The 17,381-nt window shown below is 39.8% G+C and overlaps 1 protein-coding gene across 1 annotated transcript; it reads right to left on the bottom strand.

Annotated features, from left to right (window-relative positions):
• Positions 1-325: 325 nt before the first annotated feature.
• Positions 326-14,935, bottom strand: adrb3a (adrenoceptor beta 3a). The gene is made up of 2 exons (XM_058635163.1): positions 13,011-14,935; positions 326-733 (listed from the first exon to the last, which is right to left on the bottom strand). The coding sequence occupies exons 1-2, from the start codon at positions 14,315-14,317 to the stop codon at positions 706-708; spliced, it is 1,335 nt and encodes a 444-aa protein (XP_058491146.1). The 5' UTR covers positions 14,318-14,935; the 3' UTR covers positions 326-705.
• Between the last annotated feature and the right edge of the window lie 2,446 nt (positions 14,936-17,381).

The raw sequence follows: 17,381 nt of genomic DNA, 5'->3' as shown, positions 1-17,381 counted from the left end.
GAGATTCATTCATTCATTCTGGAAAACAGGGCTAATGTTATTTTTAAACAGATAAATGTCTTAATAATTCAGAAAAACAGCAAACAACTTCTTAAATTCAAATAAAAACAGATTATTAAAAACAAATTATTTATTTTAGGGGGAAAAAAAATCAACTTTCTTCAGAAAAATAGAAATTTTTATGGGTTGTTTTCAGTTGAATGTGATGCTTCTGTATGAATGAATGAGTGTTGTATTACCTTGTATCAGAATAGACATCTTGTAACTTGCTACAGTGTCAGTGTATCATAAATAGATAACTTACCAGATAACATATGATACAAGATACTTTTTTATGTTGTTTATTTATTTACTGTTGAAACCTCAGGCCACAGATTGGCTGCAGTTCATCTGATTTTTCCCCGCTGCAGTTTTATTGTCTCACTTTGGCAAAAAAAAAAAAAAAAAGGAAAAAGTTTTGAAGAGTCAGCGGTTTGCACCGGTGAAGTGCTGAGTCACAGCGGGTCGTCTCCACCGCGTGTTCCTGCCTCTGGTTCTGAGACGTGAGTGAGTGAGTGTGGACTCTCCTCTTCTTCCTCCTCCTCCTCCTCCTCCTTGTCCTCGCTCTTGTCTTTGGTCTCAGTTGTTTGTTATAGGAACGACGACGACAGCGGCGGTGGCAGCTGCAGAACGTGAGTTTGCTTCAGCTGCTCCACGTTTCACCGCTCATCCGTCCTTTTCCTGCAACGTTAAGCTGAACAGAGAGAATCATGTTAGAATTAGTAATATTATAATACATTTTATGCCTTTCAAAGCACACAAGTACACGTTCCAGAAAATAATACAGACAATACAAACAACAAAACAGCAGTGAACAGAGGAAATAGGACAAAGCAATCACAGAGTTTGTGTTATAGCTGTTTTATCGTGTTTCTGCTGAAATGAAACGACATAAACAGCTCAATCACTACATGTAGATGAGATGATCATCACACTGGGAAGAACAGCCATTAAAATAAACAGCTTTGGAATGAGTTGAATTCCCTCAACACTCACCAGTTTACCATCTCTCAACAAATACGTTACATTTGCAGCGATTAATCAGCGATTAATCAGCGATTAATCACTAATCGTCATTTCTTACAATTAAAACGAGTTTCTCTGATTTTTCAGCCTCTTAAATGTGACTATTTCCTGGTTTCTTTGCGTCATATAACAAATAAAATCATTAAAATTTAATCATTTTGTTCTTTGAACAAAAACAAGACATTTTAAAACATCATTATTTCCATGTTTGAAAACATTAAGTGCCCAGTAAAATGCTCACTGACGTTTTAAATCAACTGAGAACAGAAACTCATTTTCCCATAGACTTCCATTCAAACTGAGGTCTTTTTTGCCACCAGAGGAGTCGCCCTCTGGTGGCTAATTAATAAAGTTACTTCCTGCTTAGACTCACCCAGACACAAATATCCAGTTTTTATATGTAGTTTATTGTCAGGGTTCTGCAACTTTTAGTATCAAGAGAGACATTTTTGGCCGCTCTCCACCAAAATAAAAGTCATCTGGAGCCACCAAAAAGAATTTGACCCTTAAAATGAGAAGAATATAGTGTATTTAAGAACTCTTCACTAGCATGTGCTGGGTCTTCTTTGGCATAAACAACAGAACTATGTGAGTTCTGCCATTGTTTGCAGAAAACAAAGCTTGAGAAAAGCTGCCTGGCATAAATATGTGGATCCAAAGTTACTTCAATGTTACTTCTTCATGTAAACATGATTGATTTTCCATATTTCAAAGGCAGGTTTAAGGAGGTTTTCACCGTAGTTGTACACGAACACCAGATTTTTCGTGTTAAATTTGAAATTTGAACACTAGAACACATATTTAAAGTAACATTTGAGTTTTTGTCTCAATGTCCAAAAAAGGGTGTTTTTTTCTAACTCTTTCCTCTCTGGTGACAAAGACGCTGATTTGCTAGGCTTCCTGCAACAGCGTGAGTAAAGTTATTGTAATAACCACACATGGGCTGAAACGTGCAACTTCGCAGCTTTCAGAAACTGCAGGAATATTTCCAACAGCACAAACTGGCGCGTAATTACGGTAACACAGATTGCACTCTAAACATAGATTGAATTCTAAACACAGAACCCTTCAATATTTCAGATTTGACTTTTTAAATTCAAACTTAAAACATATTTATTCAGAATGGCTTTTAATATCCAGTAGTGGGGTGTCAGTTTTACTATTTTTATTCTTTTATTAGGGCCCGAGCCACGAATGGCATGAATTCCTTCAGATTATTAGTATATCCATGGCTTTTAGATCATTTTTGAGGGGGTTAACGTGCATAAAAACTCTTGAAATGGAGGTCAGGTCTGGCAAAAATGTGATATTGGCATAGTTCCCGGACCTGTGCGTTGCTCAAGGGCTCAATAGCGCCCCCTAAGGTAAAAAAAAGGGAGTTCCACCGAATTTCCCAAAACTTGGTGGGAAGATGTTATAGACCAAGACGAATAAAAAAGTCAACCGTAATCATGGCCTCAATTCAACAGGAAGTTGGCCATTTTGAATTTTGGCATCCATTTTGGTGATTTGCACCCTACATAAATGGGTTTTTGTCGTACCCACATAAAAAAAAAAACGCGCAAATGTGTACTAGTTCTTCTTATTTTTCTTCGAAATGAATCGTGTTTATCAGACCTGGTGAAAATGTATGCCTGACAGTGGTTCGGGAAATGGGCGTTTTAAATTGGAAGTGGGAGGGGCTAAAAACTGACCGCAGAAACTAGGTCATCTGGTTTCACTTCATATTCTTGTGTGTTTTTGGTTCATGTTTCATGAATTAGTTTTTTACAATGCCATGCTTTTATATTCTAAAGCCCTTTGTTCACCTGTGCGTTGTTATAAAGCGCTTTAGAAATAAAGTACATGGCATTAACGACGCTCATTATTATATCACACGCGTTATGAACGAGCAGCTCTTTCACTGTGTGTGTGTGTGTGTGACTGAATGACTTGAGCCGGTCACACCCTCCACCATATTTCAGTGTCTATCAGATAACAAGGCTCCAGGACGACAACAGTTTGCTGTCTCACAGGTTATTTATAAGCACGAGCATGTTTTCATGTGGAAAACGGCATGAATATAATCAGTGCATCAACTCCTTTTTCTTTTTTTACCCCTACGCTTTCTAATCACAGAGCTATTGCCGAGTTGCCCTCATCCCTTTTATCCCGTGTGAAACTCTACCTTTAACCTTCCCCCCCCCACCCCCACCCAACCCCAACAAGACAGGAATTCTGATGCTATCACCTCCAGCGTGCATGTCTCCACAGGAAGACATAAACTAGCTACGACTGTAGGCTTCACCCAAATGTGAATGCATACAGGAAGAAATATGCAGGAAACCATTCACAATGCGGCACAACCGTATTTCACTGTGGAGTTGAACTCTTTTGTGTTTTCTTTTTCTTGTATAAAGTACCTTAAAGGGGAAACTTGAGTAAAAGTACAAATATCTTTACCAGAAAATTCACTTTTTTAAATAATGTTACTTCAGTAAAAGTCTTAAAGTTAATGACATGTATTGTACTTGAGGATCAAAAGTAATTTTCTCGTATAAAATGTACTAAAAGGATTAAGTATTAAAAAAGTGAGGAGTTGAGCCATGGTGGATCAGTGGTAGGGCATGTTGTCTTTCAACGGGAAGTGTAGGGCCACACAGTGTTGCAGTGGCTTGGATTGTTGCCTCACAGCAAGAAGGTCACTGGTGACCTTCCTGTGTGTGTGTGGGGGGGTTTCCTGCCACAGTCCAAAAACACACAGATTAGGTTAACTGGACACTAACCCAGTTAGAGTCTAATAGTCTGATAGTCTGATCATCATCAAGCTCTGTAAACGCCCCACTCATTTCAATCAGGTGTGTTGGAGCAGGGAAACGTTCTAAAACATGCAGGACAGGGGTCCCCGAAGACCAGGACTGGTCTCTGACTGTGTCAGCTGGGATTAGTCACTTTCCAGGCTACCTGGGTACTAAGTGGGTACTAAGTGGGTTCTAAGTGGGTTCTAAGTGGGTTCTAAGTGGGTTCTAAGTGGGTACTAAGTGGACATGGGCTTGAAGTGGGTAAATGATGCAGGTCCCACATGATATCACCGACATGGGCCCCACATGGGAAGCCCAAATTGGGGACCCATGTTGTTCTTATGGGACCCACATGAACATGGTTGGCTGAATCATTTCACAATAGTTTGAATCTAAGTGACATTTGTTTCATATAAAAGTTACACACGACTTTAACCTGGAGCTAACACATGAATCCCAAATATTTAAACTGTGAACAACCGGTTTCATCCATCAGTGACATGTATCAAATCAATCTAAAGCTAAAATAATCTGAATTAGTCGTGTACTGTAATTAATCTTATCACACGTGGACAAATGAGCTCGTGTGACAAAGGAACCGTCGTATAACGAGGTTTTTTAAAACATACAAACACTACATTTTACATAAATAAACCATTGCACCAGGATTATCATCAATGAGATCAAACTGAGAGCTACACACTGTAACTTGTACAACGTGTCTTTAATTAGACACATTAAAATACATCTGTAATGCATTTAAACTGATAAATGAAGCAATCAAATTATACACATTTGACAACAGATATGGTGAATGTTGCTGTCGTATAGGACTGAAGTTCTATGTCTAAGAAATCAAAGTTTGAAACTGTCTCTCGAGTGTTTGCTCGACTCCCTGATGCCTCCATGCAGAGAGCGAGCCGCAGGGATCGGCTCTGATAGCAGCGGCCGAATTGAAAGGCAGCGTTGGAGGTTTCCCACAGGTCACTGCCGTCATGTTTTGCTTCTCCCTGCTATATCTGGACCGATCTCTCTCTAAACTAACTAAATGCACATAATGAAAGGGCGTCCACGTGTGTGGAGATGGGTCGAGGGCATCGTCGGTGCACGGAAGAGAAGATGTCAGAAGTACAGGCTTCACAGTGAAACACAACACAGTCTTTAAACAGCATTAAAACACTATTTTATTCTAATGTTTAAATCCTTACAATCACACATTAGCAGCTCAGTGCACTAAAAAGCTTGTCATTCATTCATTCATTCATTCATTCATTGTTTACCACTTCATCCTCCACATCATTGTGGGGGGATTGGAGCTAATCCCATCTGACATAAAACAATTTTTCACTGTCCAATTAACCTAATCTGTATGTTTTTGGACTGTGGTACAGGAGTTTGGTCCAAACCCATGACCCTTTTGCTGTGAGGTAACAATCCGAGCCCCTAAACCAGGGGTCATAAGTGTCTAGATTGGTCAGTAGGAGGCCGGTCAAGTGAAAAAAAAAAGTCTGACTTTTTGAGAAAAAGACATTGAAATAATAAGATTTCTGGTGATATTTCACCTAATTTAGTAATAAAAGTGTTTGTTTTGATATGGAGCAATAAAAAGTTCGCAATATAAACTATTCATGATGCAAAATGTATCTATGAATAAAAAAAGCATATAGAAATTACTCATTATAGCATATGAATGCTGGGCTGCATGTGGCCTGCGAGATCTCAGATGTAAAATATCTTTTATTGTTTTATCAGTTTTGTCATGTTGTGCGTGATTTTTCATCTTGAATCTACGGGAAATGTCAAAGTACTAAAACCCCCCCCCACAGGTTTTTTAAGAAAGTAAAATCAAATTCTGGGAAACTGTTGTTGTTTTTTTTGCTTAAAAAGAAACATAAAATATGTTAAAATATAAATGGCTGGAACATCCTGGGTTGTTGACGTGGATTGTTGGCGCGGCTATTTAACATGAAACATTATAATGCTTTTACAGGCCATTATTGTCCATTTTGTGGTCTCCTCTCATCATGTGATAATTCTCCCCTGCTGCTTGTTGCAGACGCATTTTCACTTTCAATTTGCTCCTTTTTATAATGACACGTGGAAATTGACCAAAAAGCTTTCGGCGTTTATAAAAGTGAAAACCACACAGTTTAGTTTTGTGTTTGTGCATGAACCACATATGAGTACAACTCCTTGTAAAATATTTTAGCAAGCAACGCCCCACTTTGGTTGTTGTTTTTCATATTTATAATATACGTCCTTTTTATACCAAGTATAAATACCACCTGAGAAGATATTGAGCTAATTTGCTCTCTCATCGTCGTCCTCCTCTTCCTCACACATACTAAACACACTGGTATAGTGGCATTATAATGACAGATAAGATGACTGTAATTATTATTATTATTATTTTGTTATATATTTAATTTTCTAGCACTTTACATACCCTGGTATATACAGCAGAACAGTATTTCTGATTTTCCTCCAAGTACCACCAGAGGAAGCTCATGTACCACTGATGGTACATGTACCACAGTTTGAGGATCTATGTTTGTCACTGTCAAGGAGGCTGTGTTTTTTTATTTATTTGTTTGTTTGCTTGTTTGTGAGCAGCATAACTCTAAAAGTAAAGGAATTATTTGGTTGAAATGTTCTGGGCTTGTTTGGTTATTGACCAAAGAAGAAATGATTCCAAATAAGGATTCCAGAAAGGATTCTAGATCATCCATGTATGTACTAAAGGAAAAGACTCTTCACTTACGATGGTGATCCAGACACTGAATGTTCTTCGTAAATAAACCAATAACCTTGCAAACCTTGTATAAACGGCTAGAAACCCAGACTCTGTGGCTTTGGCGGAGGTTTGAGCTCTGAGTGCTTACTCTCGTTATGTTTTTCTTACACCAACAAAGTGGCTTTTAATGCAGCATCAAGTACTTTGGGAGGATACAGGATACATGTGCGGAAAATAGAATAACATCTTCATATTTAGCATTGAAACATTAACACACACTGTGAACCCGACATGCCACATTTGGTTTAAAATATAAGACTTGTCCTTGTGTCGGACATATTTATACAATTATTGAGAGTAATGAGCCACTTGTCGGTGTTTATACTGGAAATGTCATCTCTCAGTTTAGTGTCGTCATGTTATTTGTTTAAGAATAAGAGCATGTTTTTGAATATGTTCTATATTTGGACTATATTTATTTGTTTTCATGTTATGAGCAGATTGTTTTTTACCATTCTAAGTTTACATAACAGACTTTTTTATGGTAAATTTAGGGCTGCAATGATTTGATAATCAATGTTTTTTCAATAACTAAAACCAGTTGTGATTTTTCAGCTTCTTAAATGTGAATATTTTCTGGATTATTTGCACTATTTAACAAAGAAATCATTTAAACTGAATCCATTTGGTTTGTGGACAAAACGAGACGTTTGAGAACATCCTCATTTCCAGCTTTTGTTCAACACGATTTTTTCAATGTTATCTTTCATTTAAGTCGTTAAGCTTGTACAGTGAAATACATGTGTTTATGTTATCTGCCATTTTCATATGTAGTTTATACAAAAAAAACACACATTCATTCACAATCTTTCATTTCAGTAGTTATTCTTGTAAAATAAAAATCATGTCTTTGAGTTATCTGTCATTTTATAAATTAATCTGATGAAATAAATTTAAATCCTGTCCTGTGATTGGCCAGGTACCTGGAAGTGACGTAATTGGTAGGCCAGCTCTCAGATACACAGCTCCCCCTCTGGCACGGTGGATGCTCTGCATCGCAGCAGCTACAATGAGAGTAGTTCTTCTTCTGCGGTTGAATGTACGCAACCGGATGTGCCCGGACTAGTGCCCACACCGGGAGGCACTACGGTGGTGAGAGGAGTGGTGAGGATTTCTGATGACGACATCAAACTACGGAAGTGCCGATCCGCTTCGCAGAGCCCAGGAAAACAATACAACACTATTTTCTCAGCAGTGGCTGAACTGTTGTTCTGAAACTTTAGGGTTTCATAAACGAGGTAATGACGCAGATACACACACAAACGCAGCGTTAATTGGAGCTTCCGGTCTATGTGGGCTTTAATTGTGTTGCAGCGGCTCAGGTGTAGCGCACAGTGTGTTTCCTGTTTACTATAAGCTCTGTGATAATGATATTGCTCTCAGCTCTCTCAGTGCTCTGTGGCTGCTGCACTGTGACTCTGCGTGAGCATCAGTCCGGTCTCTGACATGCTCAGGTGGACGAGCGTTCTGCTCCTGACTCTAAATCAGACACTCGGCGAGATAAAACTCCCATCATGCAGTTTACGGTTCAGTCCTCAATCTGTTCTATTTGGCTTCAGCTCCGGGGGAATCAAATGTTCCGCCCCCTCTGTTAGCTTAACGTCAATGTTCTCAATCATGGATAAACTGTGCCAACAAACTCCCGCTGCTCATGACACATCGCAATAACGATATTTCAGCTTAGATGCACACATTAGGGCTGAGGCAGGGGCAGGGTTTGTTACTTAAGTGGTGAAAAAGAAAAGAACACACACACATACAAAAACACAAATCCACACATTCATTCTGTGTGATGAAAAAAAAAAGTTGTGTGGACTGTGTGACTGTGTACATCAACCTTCACTTCCTCTTTAATGGAACAGACATCTGGTTATAGATAGATAGATAGATAGATAGATAGATAGATAGATAGATAGATAGATAGATAGATAGATAGATTTTTGTAAAGGTTAATACGCCACTATGTAGAAGCTCTTTAACCAAAATGATATTTTTAATGCTTAAATATAAGTATTATGTTGTTATACATGGATTTTCAAATGTACTGTTTTGCAAAAAAAGGGCAAAAATAGTAAAGCACATTATTATTTCTTGATTAAGATGTCAAAATATAGATATTTCCTTGCATTTCTGAACAGAAACACTAGTTTTAGTGGCTGAATGTTATGATTGATTCATGCCTGACTTCTCAGAGAAGAAGCACAGTGAGTCAGCTCATATTTGGGTATTAAAAAAAGGTGAATTCAGTTTGTAATTTGCCAAATAAATGACTGATAATTAATATTTTGTGGTTTTTGAAAGATTTCTAAAATAGCTATGTGTTCTCGTTTTGATGACAGGTGTTCTAATACATTTGTTAAGCACTGTATATTTGAAAAATGCTAATGTTAAAGATAAATATGACTTGTATTAAATATGGTCTGCTCCAAAAAGTGACGCAGACGGTGCAGAGATTAATAGAATGAATGAATGATGCAGAGTTGGGGGTTTCAGAGATGTTGCACAGTTGGAGCAACGACAGCGACACTTTCCCCTTCGTTGTGGAATCGATGAGAGATGAATTATAAAATGCTTTTATGCAGAGAAGCGACGAGGAATTGCACTCGCTGCTGTTCCACGGTGCTTACGTGACAGGAGCTGAAGGCTGTGGATGTTGATAAGGGCCGCAGTGATATGCCTGCATGTATTTCTGTGAAAACAAAGTTACTATTGATAATGGCCCTTCTGTGCAGTGTAACCATTCATATCAATGTTTAAAACTGCTTCTTTTCTCAATCATCCCTGGGATTAGACATCAGTCAACGCTGTGGCTTAACCACCTCTAATGTTACTCACTGTTTGAGGAAACATGCTCGTCATTGTTCTTCAGTGTTTGGATTAATAGACGAGCGACGGAGAGTTGACAGCACCGATTGTGGCGCACATTGTCTCTATAGATTCCTCATGTTGCATTAACGGTATCAGGTTAAGCAGATTAGACTCTACCTGGAACCGCCATGAAATATCTCTCTGGTCATGTTTAGAGTCATTTTCAGACGGCTGGTCTTACTTAGGTTTGTAATCCTCCTCGAAGCGCACGGTAAAGTCCGCGGAGCTTGTGATTTACAACAGAACGCACCACGGCTCCTTTTAAGGAAGACTTTTATATGAACTCTAAATGTCTCCCCGTGTTCCAGAGCCATCGATAACGCCGGTAAAATTCCACAAACTAAGGGAGTCATGTGAAGAACACTGAAATGTAATCTCTACAGTTTGCTCTACAAAGTAAATATTTAAATGGCATCGTCCCTTTAATCATAAAACTACCAGGTGACTCGTGGGAATTCATGTCCTGAGGTGTCGTGTAAGAGCTGTGACATACAATTTCAAAAGCTCTTTGCACTGCAAAACCTTCAAATAACTTAATTAAATTGAGTTATACTATAATCTTCATTCACTAAAGTTACCTTAACAATAAATACTAGAGTAAATTTAATCATCTATTTGCATATAATGAAATTCTTTTAGTGAACTAAGTTGTTATTATTATATTATAATGGTTATATTTTGAGAATTAGGATAAGTAAAGAATATTTCCCTTTGAAAAATCAAAACCTAACAGCAATATTTAATATTTAGCTCATTGAAGTCAAATTAAAGCTCCAGTTGAATTGAATTGGACCATAGAGTCAATTTACCTTACTTTAGCTATAAATACTTAGCTTAGTTTAATCTACTACTCCCTTATGCGGAAATTGTTCAAGTTTAGAAACTTAAAGGATTTAAGGTTGTCAGTTTCCTTAGACAGTTTGAGGTTTTACAGTGTTAAGACTTTTAGAGACACAACCAACCACAGTGAGTATTAGTTAGTTATGGTAATTATTATAGTTTTAATAGAAAGGAATTTATAATTTCTATTTTCTGAAAATATTTGAAATATTTGAAATTCTGATTAAAGTCGTATCAAAAATTTCAAAACTTTTGTTCAAAACTTATTTCACCTGTTACTTTAACAACAAATATTGACTATACAGTAATATTGCTATACAATACTAATATAGCCCTTACCATACTACTATAACACTTACTATACAACTATATTACTATAGCACAATAACATTGAGTGACTCAAATTACTATAATAATAACTATTTTCTCAGATGAAAGTGTTTGAGTTAAGGAGCGTGCAAGGATTTTGTGGAAATAATTTTTTACAGTGTTTAAGACAAATTTATGAGACCATAACCAAACACAGTGACTACGTATTAGTTAGTTATGATAGTATTATATGTTTGAATAGTTTAAAAAGTAAAACATTTTGTGAAATATTAGAAATTCTAATTGAAGTCATATCAAAACTTTAAAGAAATGAATACATTTTTCATTGTGCTATCAACTTCATTCAGCCTTACAATAAATATTGGCTATATTATTACTATAAATCAACTGAGGCATAACTTAAATCAACTATTTTCTGTGCTGAAAGTGTTTAAATCAAGAAACATGTAAGGTTTTTAAAGCAGTCAATTTCCTCAAACTGTGAAGTTGTGTCGAAAATTTAGACGTATATTGGAGGCAACGTAATAGTCAGTTATTATAATTAATATATTTTGGAAAGTTTAAAAGAAGTTAGCCGCATTCCACTTTGCAACTTGAAATTTTGAATAAAATTCTCAATAACAATAACGACATTGACACTCAGATATACAAATCAGTCCTGTGCCTCCCTGTGTTTTCCGACGAGCTCTCTGTCACAAAAAAGAAGAAGAAAAAAAACAGTAATATTAAGACAGCCAACCCCGGCTAACCTGTCCCAGTGGGGGGTGTCGTTCTCGTAAACAGCCTCTCCAGTTATGGGGAAAGTCTTGTGTGTAACTGATAAAGATTTATCTGCTGCAGTGGGTGTGGGGTAGGTCACACGGGGGCCCACTCACACTTTTTTTATATTTTAGTAAAATGTCCTTAAATGAGCCACAATCAGCCTTTGACACACACAACACACGCCGGTCTTTCACACGTTTATCATCGTGGGACAATGATTGTCTCTCTCTGATACCAGATCATGACACTGGGATATAACATTGAGGTTTTACTACAAAATACAAGATGATATTGTTATCTCTAATTAACAAGCGTGCATAGCCATAACCACGCCCCCCCCACACACACACACACACACACACATACACACTGTGAGACATTGGATAGTTATTTTTAATGTGTCGTTAGCTGATGACGACACATTAAAAACAAACAGTGCAGTAAGTGATACAGGCTCAGTGCGCACTTATTTATTGAATCACACTCAGAAACCCAAATATTAAGTTCCACTTTTAATTGTATTACTGCCTGAAGCCTCCACTGCTGCAGATAGGATTTATTTTCTCGCACATTTTTGGCTTGTGTATAGCACATTAATATACTAGAAAATGTACAAATATGTTTTTTTTTTTTTTTTCAAATGCACTCAGAGTAGAGAAGAGAGTAGAAAAGATTTTTAATTTAATTAAGTTTTTAATTTTCATAATAACTTTGACTAAAATTAACAATTTTCCTGAGAGATAGATAAAAAATATGGTTACTAACACTTCACTGATATGCTGTTTTTTAATATAAATAACAAATAACACTTATATGAATATGTAATATTGATTCTATACTTTAATAGTATAAAACCAGCCACAGTAACAGACTCCCTGATATAACTTATACATTCATGGTTTTTATGTGACTTATTGAACACTTTATTTTATTTATTAAATTTTTTTTTTAATTAAACCCAAAAAAAACAAACAAAAAACAAGTTTGGCAGATTTATGCTGTGGATTCAAGGTTTGTCTGTTTCCACTACACTGCAAAAAAGTGATGTAAATGTAAAAAATAAAATAAAAATAAGACTCATTTCTGGGGAAATTGTTCTTCATTTTTGGTAAATAAATAAACAAACAGTCTTGGCAAGTAAGTTTTAATAAGCTATAACAGCTTATTTAAGCTTTAATTACCAGAAACAAGCTCAAACAATATGTTGTGTGTATATTAAGTTTGTTCACACATTAGTGTGTGTTTGCAAATATAAGAAATTCTAAGATATAAAGAATAAAAAAATATTTTTAAAGTCAGCTTAATTTAGTAACAGACACATACTATATAACACATCTCTCACATGACATAATTTTCTTTGCTTGTGATGAGCACTTTCTTAAAAATTGGCATGTTTTGTCTTGTTTAAATCACTTTAAGGATATTTACCTTATTTCACAGAGGTCTCTTTTTGCAGTCTAACCATAGCTTGTATTCTTAACACTAAACCAAACTAAACACTGCACTTTTTATGAGGTACTTCAAAGAAATTTCATCACAAAACCATTAAAATTAGACAAAAAAAAACTTACAATCTGGTCTCTGACTCTGACAAGTCACTGACTTGTGTGCTGTCATTGGACTGCAGAGGACCAGGCGAAGCCTCCTCACTCTTGCTGCTTCCCTGCGAGCTCACCATGCTCTCGTTGCCCTCCGTGTTGTTGGTTGAAGACTTTTGGAAAGGGCCGGCTGTGCCCGCCTCGGCTTGCCACAGAAAGCAGGAGCAGCGAGTCCGCAGCTCTTTGTAGAACGTGTTGAGCCGCAGCGTGGACAGCCACGGGCAGCACAGCAGGTTCTTGAACGCAGTGCGGAACTCTGGACTCCGGCAGTAGATGATGGGGTTGAGGCCCGAGTTGATGTAACCCAGCCAGTTCAACAGTCTAAAGATCCTCTCGGGGGGAACGTCTTTGTTAAAAGCGTTGATGATGTTGGCCACGAAGAATGGGAGCCAACACACGGTGAAGGTCCCCATGATGATGCCCAGGGTCTTGAGGGCCTTGTGCTCTTTGACCAGCGTGAGTCTGGACGGCCTCCGCTTGGTGCTCTTCCTCCTCACCGCGCTGTTGCAGCCGCCGAAGCCCCCACACGTCGACGGCAGGATGTTGTTGACGCTCGGGCAGACCTGAATATGTGTCGTCGCGCACTCGTTCTGGAAGCGTATGCGATTCTTATCTATGAGCTGGACCTGGCGCGTGGCTATTAGAAAGACTTTTGCATACACGAATATCATCACGATGAGTGGAATGTAAAAAGAAACTATGGAGGATATGATGGCGAAGGCCCAGTTGGTCACAAAGTCACAGCATGCGGGGTCATTGTAGCACCTCACAGCCTCGGATTCCTCTGCCCGGTAGTACCCTTTCATAATTGGCACGAAGGAAATTAAGGCAGACACCACCCACACTAAACAAACTATTACTCTGGCACGGCACTTGTTAAGCAGGACCTTGTACCGGAGAGGCCTCGTGATGGCGATGTATCGATCCACTGCGATGACACACAGCGTCTCGATGCTCGCCGTCACGCACAGGACGTCCACGGACGTCCAGAACTCGCAGAACGTGTCACTGAGCTGCCAGTTGCCCGTCACTACGATCGTGGCCCCCAGTGGGACCACAAGTACGCCCATGATGAGGTCCGCACACGCCAGGGACATGATGAAGATGTTTGTCGTCGTCTGTAGCTGGGAGGTGTGAGCAACGGCGACGATGACCAGCAGGTTTCCCACCACGATGGTCAGTATGATGATGACCAGTATGATGAGGCTCCAGGGACCCGCGGCGTCGTGGTAGGATTTTGTGGCGTTAATCCCCAGTGACGTGCTCAGGTTTCCATCCATTCTTCAGCAGTTGGTTTTCACAAAGGGGATGAACAGAACTGCCAAATGAGCACTTTTTACGAGCATTATAACGTGTTTGGAATTAAGTTGTTGACATTCTCCTCACAAGACAACAGTTCCTTACTGCCTCACATTTCACACACACACACACACAAACACACACACAGGCAGGGTGTCTTAGATTGTCGGGCGTCACAGGGCAGCAGAGGCTCCACATGTCTCCACGGACGTGATTGTTTGTGGAGGCTCCTCTGGTCTACGCGACCACAACATGATCCCCGGTGTCCAACTGAAAAAGTGAGCTGGAAACAGTATCAGCTCATGGAGCTGAAGCACTTTCTAGAAAAGAAAGAAATCCAAGAAAAGTGTCCATGTATGAAGTGGTGGAGAAAAGTGGTTCTGGAGCAGAAAGACCCAGCTTTGTCCATTGAAAGTCGTCCACTGGGATTAGTTTGCGGTGTTTCTGCTGAGTCTTGCATGAGCCACAGTTTAAAGTGTTGGAGACCAAGCAAACAGTGACGCTGCTGCAAGAACCACCAGAGTGCACCAGAGTGGCTGCCCACTCTTTCTTTTGCTCTCTCTCCCTCTCTCTCTCTCTCCCCCTCTTGCTCGCTCTCCCGCTCGCAGTGCAGGTTGACTAAGATTGTATTGGCTCCACTCACACACTCACACTGTGGCTGGAGGCAGAGGGGAGGAGTTGAAAAGTGTGTCTGAGTGTCAAACCATACAGGGATCAGTGCCCTAATAGAGCCACACACACACACACACACTGGTTTCTGTGACTTCAGAGGACATTGCATTGACTTACATTAATTCCCTCGAGACTTACTTGTAATTACTACTGGCTTAATCCTAAAACTAACTCTAACCCAGTGGTTCTCTATTATTCCCCCCCGAATTGAAATACCAATCATTTTTATTTATTTATCTGTACAAACCACTATTTGCGAAGTTCTGCCCTAACCTAACCCTGACCTCAGGACTTGATTTTTGTCCACATAAGAAAAACAAGTCCCCATATTGTGACTGTATGAACAGATGTAGGTCCCCACAACATAAGGAATACCAGGTTCACACACTCAGAAATCTGTGCAGCTCTTCTTCTTAGGACACAACATTCATTTGGACAGCCTAAACTAAGCCTTAACCTAAATATTATAGCCCTAAACTTAACCAATACTTTATAAACTCTGTTCTGCCTCATTAGGAACCAGGCTTTTGTCTCTTCGAGGACTACTGGTCCTGACAAGGTCAAATAATGAAAGTCTCTATAACTTATGTAAACAGGAACCTTTGTCTATTTTGGTTGCGCTTGTCATGTTGTGTTTCTGCTTCCATCTGCGTCTTATTGTTAATATTTATTTAATGGTTCCATCTCCTACAAACAGGCTCTGTCAAGCAACACTTGCAGACCAGACCGAGGGAGCGCTTGTGTGCGTAAGCAGCAGTGTGCGTGTGGGGGGGCGGGGACGAGAAGCATTCACCGCGACCCTTCTTTTGTCAAACTTTACAATCACGGTGTTGCTGTCGCCTCCGTCTGCCTCGACTTCACAGAAATGTCTCCACAACGATCTGAACACACGAGATCTGAACTTAGAAACGCAGAAAGTGAAACTAATAGCAACGAGGTTTGAACGTAGCACACGTTTGTTTACGTATTAAAAGTCGCACACTACAGCTTTAAATGTCGCACCTCTTAAGGGTTTATCTGTGGTGTGTTTTGTGGTCAACTTTGCAGACCACAAGGCACGAGGCTCTACCCCCCACACACACACAACTCTGGAGAACAGGAAGTCAGTGCCCTCCCTTTGACTCAAAGCGGTAAAAGAAAATAATAGATCACTATCTCGCTGTTACTCAACCCGGTGCACTGAAGAAGAACAATCAGACAAATGCCTTCCATGCGATTCGTGTCAGATATCCAGCGCTGTGCCGCGGCGCCTCGCTGGACTGTCACCGAGCAGTTCCTTCTTTGGTCCGACAGTCCGTTCCACATCGGCAGCTGCGTTGGCTCTCGTGCTCAATCCCCACCTTTACTTGTCTGAGGACAAGCGTGAGGCAACCGCTCACCCGAAGGCAAGGTCAGAAGACGACGACGGCGCCGACGCAGTGTCTGCCGAGCAGCTGCAGGCTCCTGCTCTCCTCTTCAGAATGGTCTGGTGTCATTCCTAATCCAAACCTCAGTGAGAAATCCAACAACCCAATTTCCCCCAAAAATTGCCAAACGTATTGTTTTTCCGGCGCGCACTGAAGCACGAGCAGATAAATGTGTCATGACAAGCACTCAGCAGAGAACAACATCCATCTCCCTTCATTTAGTTTACAGCTACAGCACAGAAAGTTGCATTTGTCCTCGTTTATTAATAAAAGTCCCTTCTATAACAAATGGGCTCCAGGGGAGAACGTCATAGTTTAATCAAATTGTGATGTAGCATGATGTCCTCTTCCCTTTTGTCCCTTTTAGGTTTTTAATAGATTTTTTTTTGTCTCTCAGTCCTGAGGCACTTGGTCAGTCATCTGACAGGAAGTTGTGTCATTGTCGTGAGTGCATTCACAACAAGGGGAAAAAAAAGAACACTGGTGCACTTTTTATCACTTGATGGCCATGATGGCATCTTGTGTGAGCCGAGGTCACGGCGGTGGTGGAGCTGACAGCTTGACAGCTGCTCGTTTGTCTGTGCGTGAGAAGTTGCTGTCGGTGGATCTGGACCAGATCCTCGTCTAGTCAAGCACAGCTGCTGGCACGAGCTGAGCTGTTGATAGTGGAATCAGCTGTGACAGGTCTCTCTCTCTCTCTCTCTCCCTCAGTATCGCAGAGAGCGTCCTGTGATGTGAACACGAGTGAAGTATGCGCGGAGTGATTGAAGCGAAATGTCCGAGTTCAAAAAGACACGCAGGAAATGTGTTTTTCCAGCAGGTGCAGAGAGAGAGAAAGTCTATGAATGAAGTCTACCGTCTCCATAGTGAGTGAGAGTCTCTCTGATTGCTTGCGGCTGTGTGTGTGACTGTGTTTGGTTTGTAGAGACGATGGTCTATAGGTCTCACTTCCCTTTACTCTGCTCCA

Source organism: Solea solea, chromosome 8 (genome assembly GCF_958295425.1).
Source record: "Solea solea chromosome 8, fSolSol10.1, whole genome shotgun sequence".
Taxonomy (NCBI): Eukaryota; Metazoa; Chordata; class Actinopteri; order Pleuronectiformes; family Soleidae; genus Solea; species Solea solea.
Note: the sequence above shows the minus strand (reverse complement) of the source record. Positions and strands in the feature narration are given on the sequence as shown.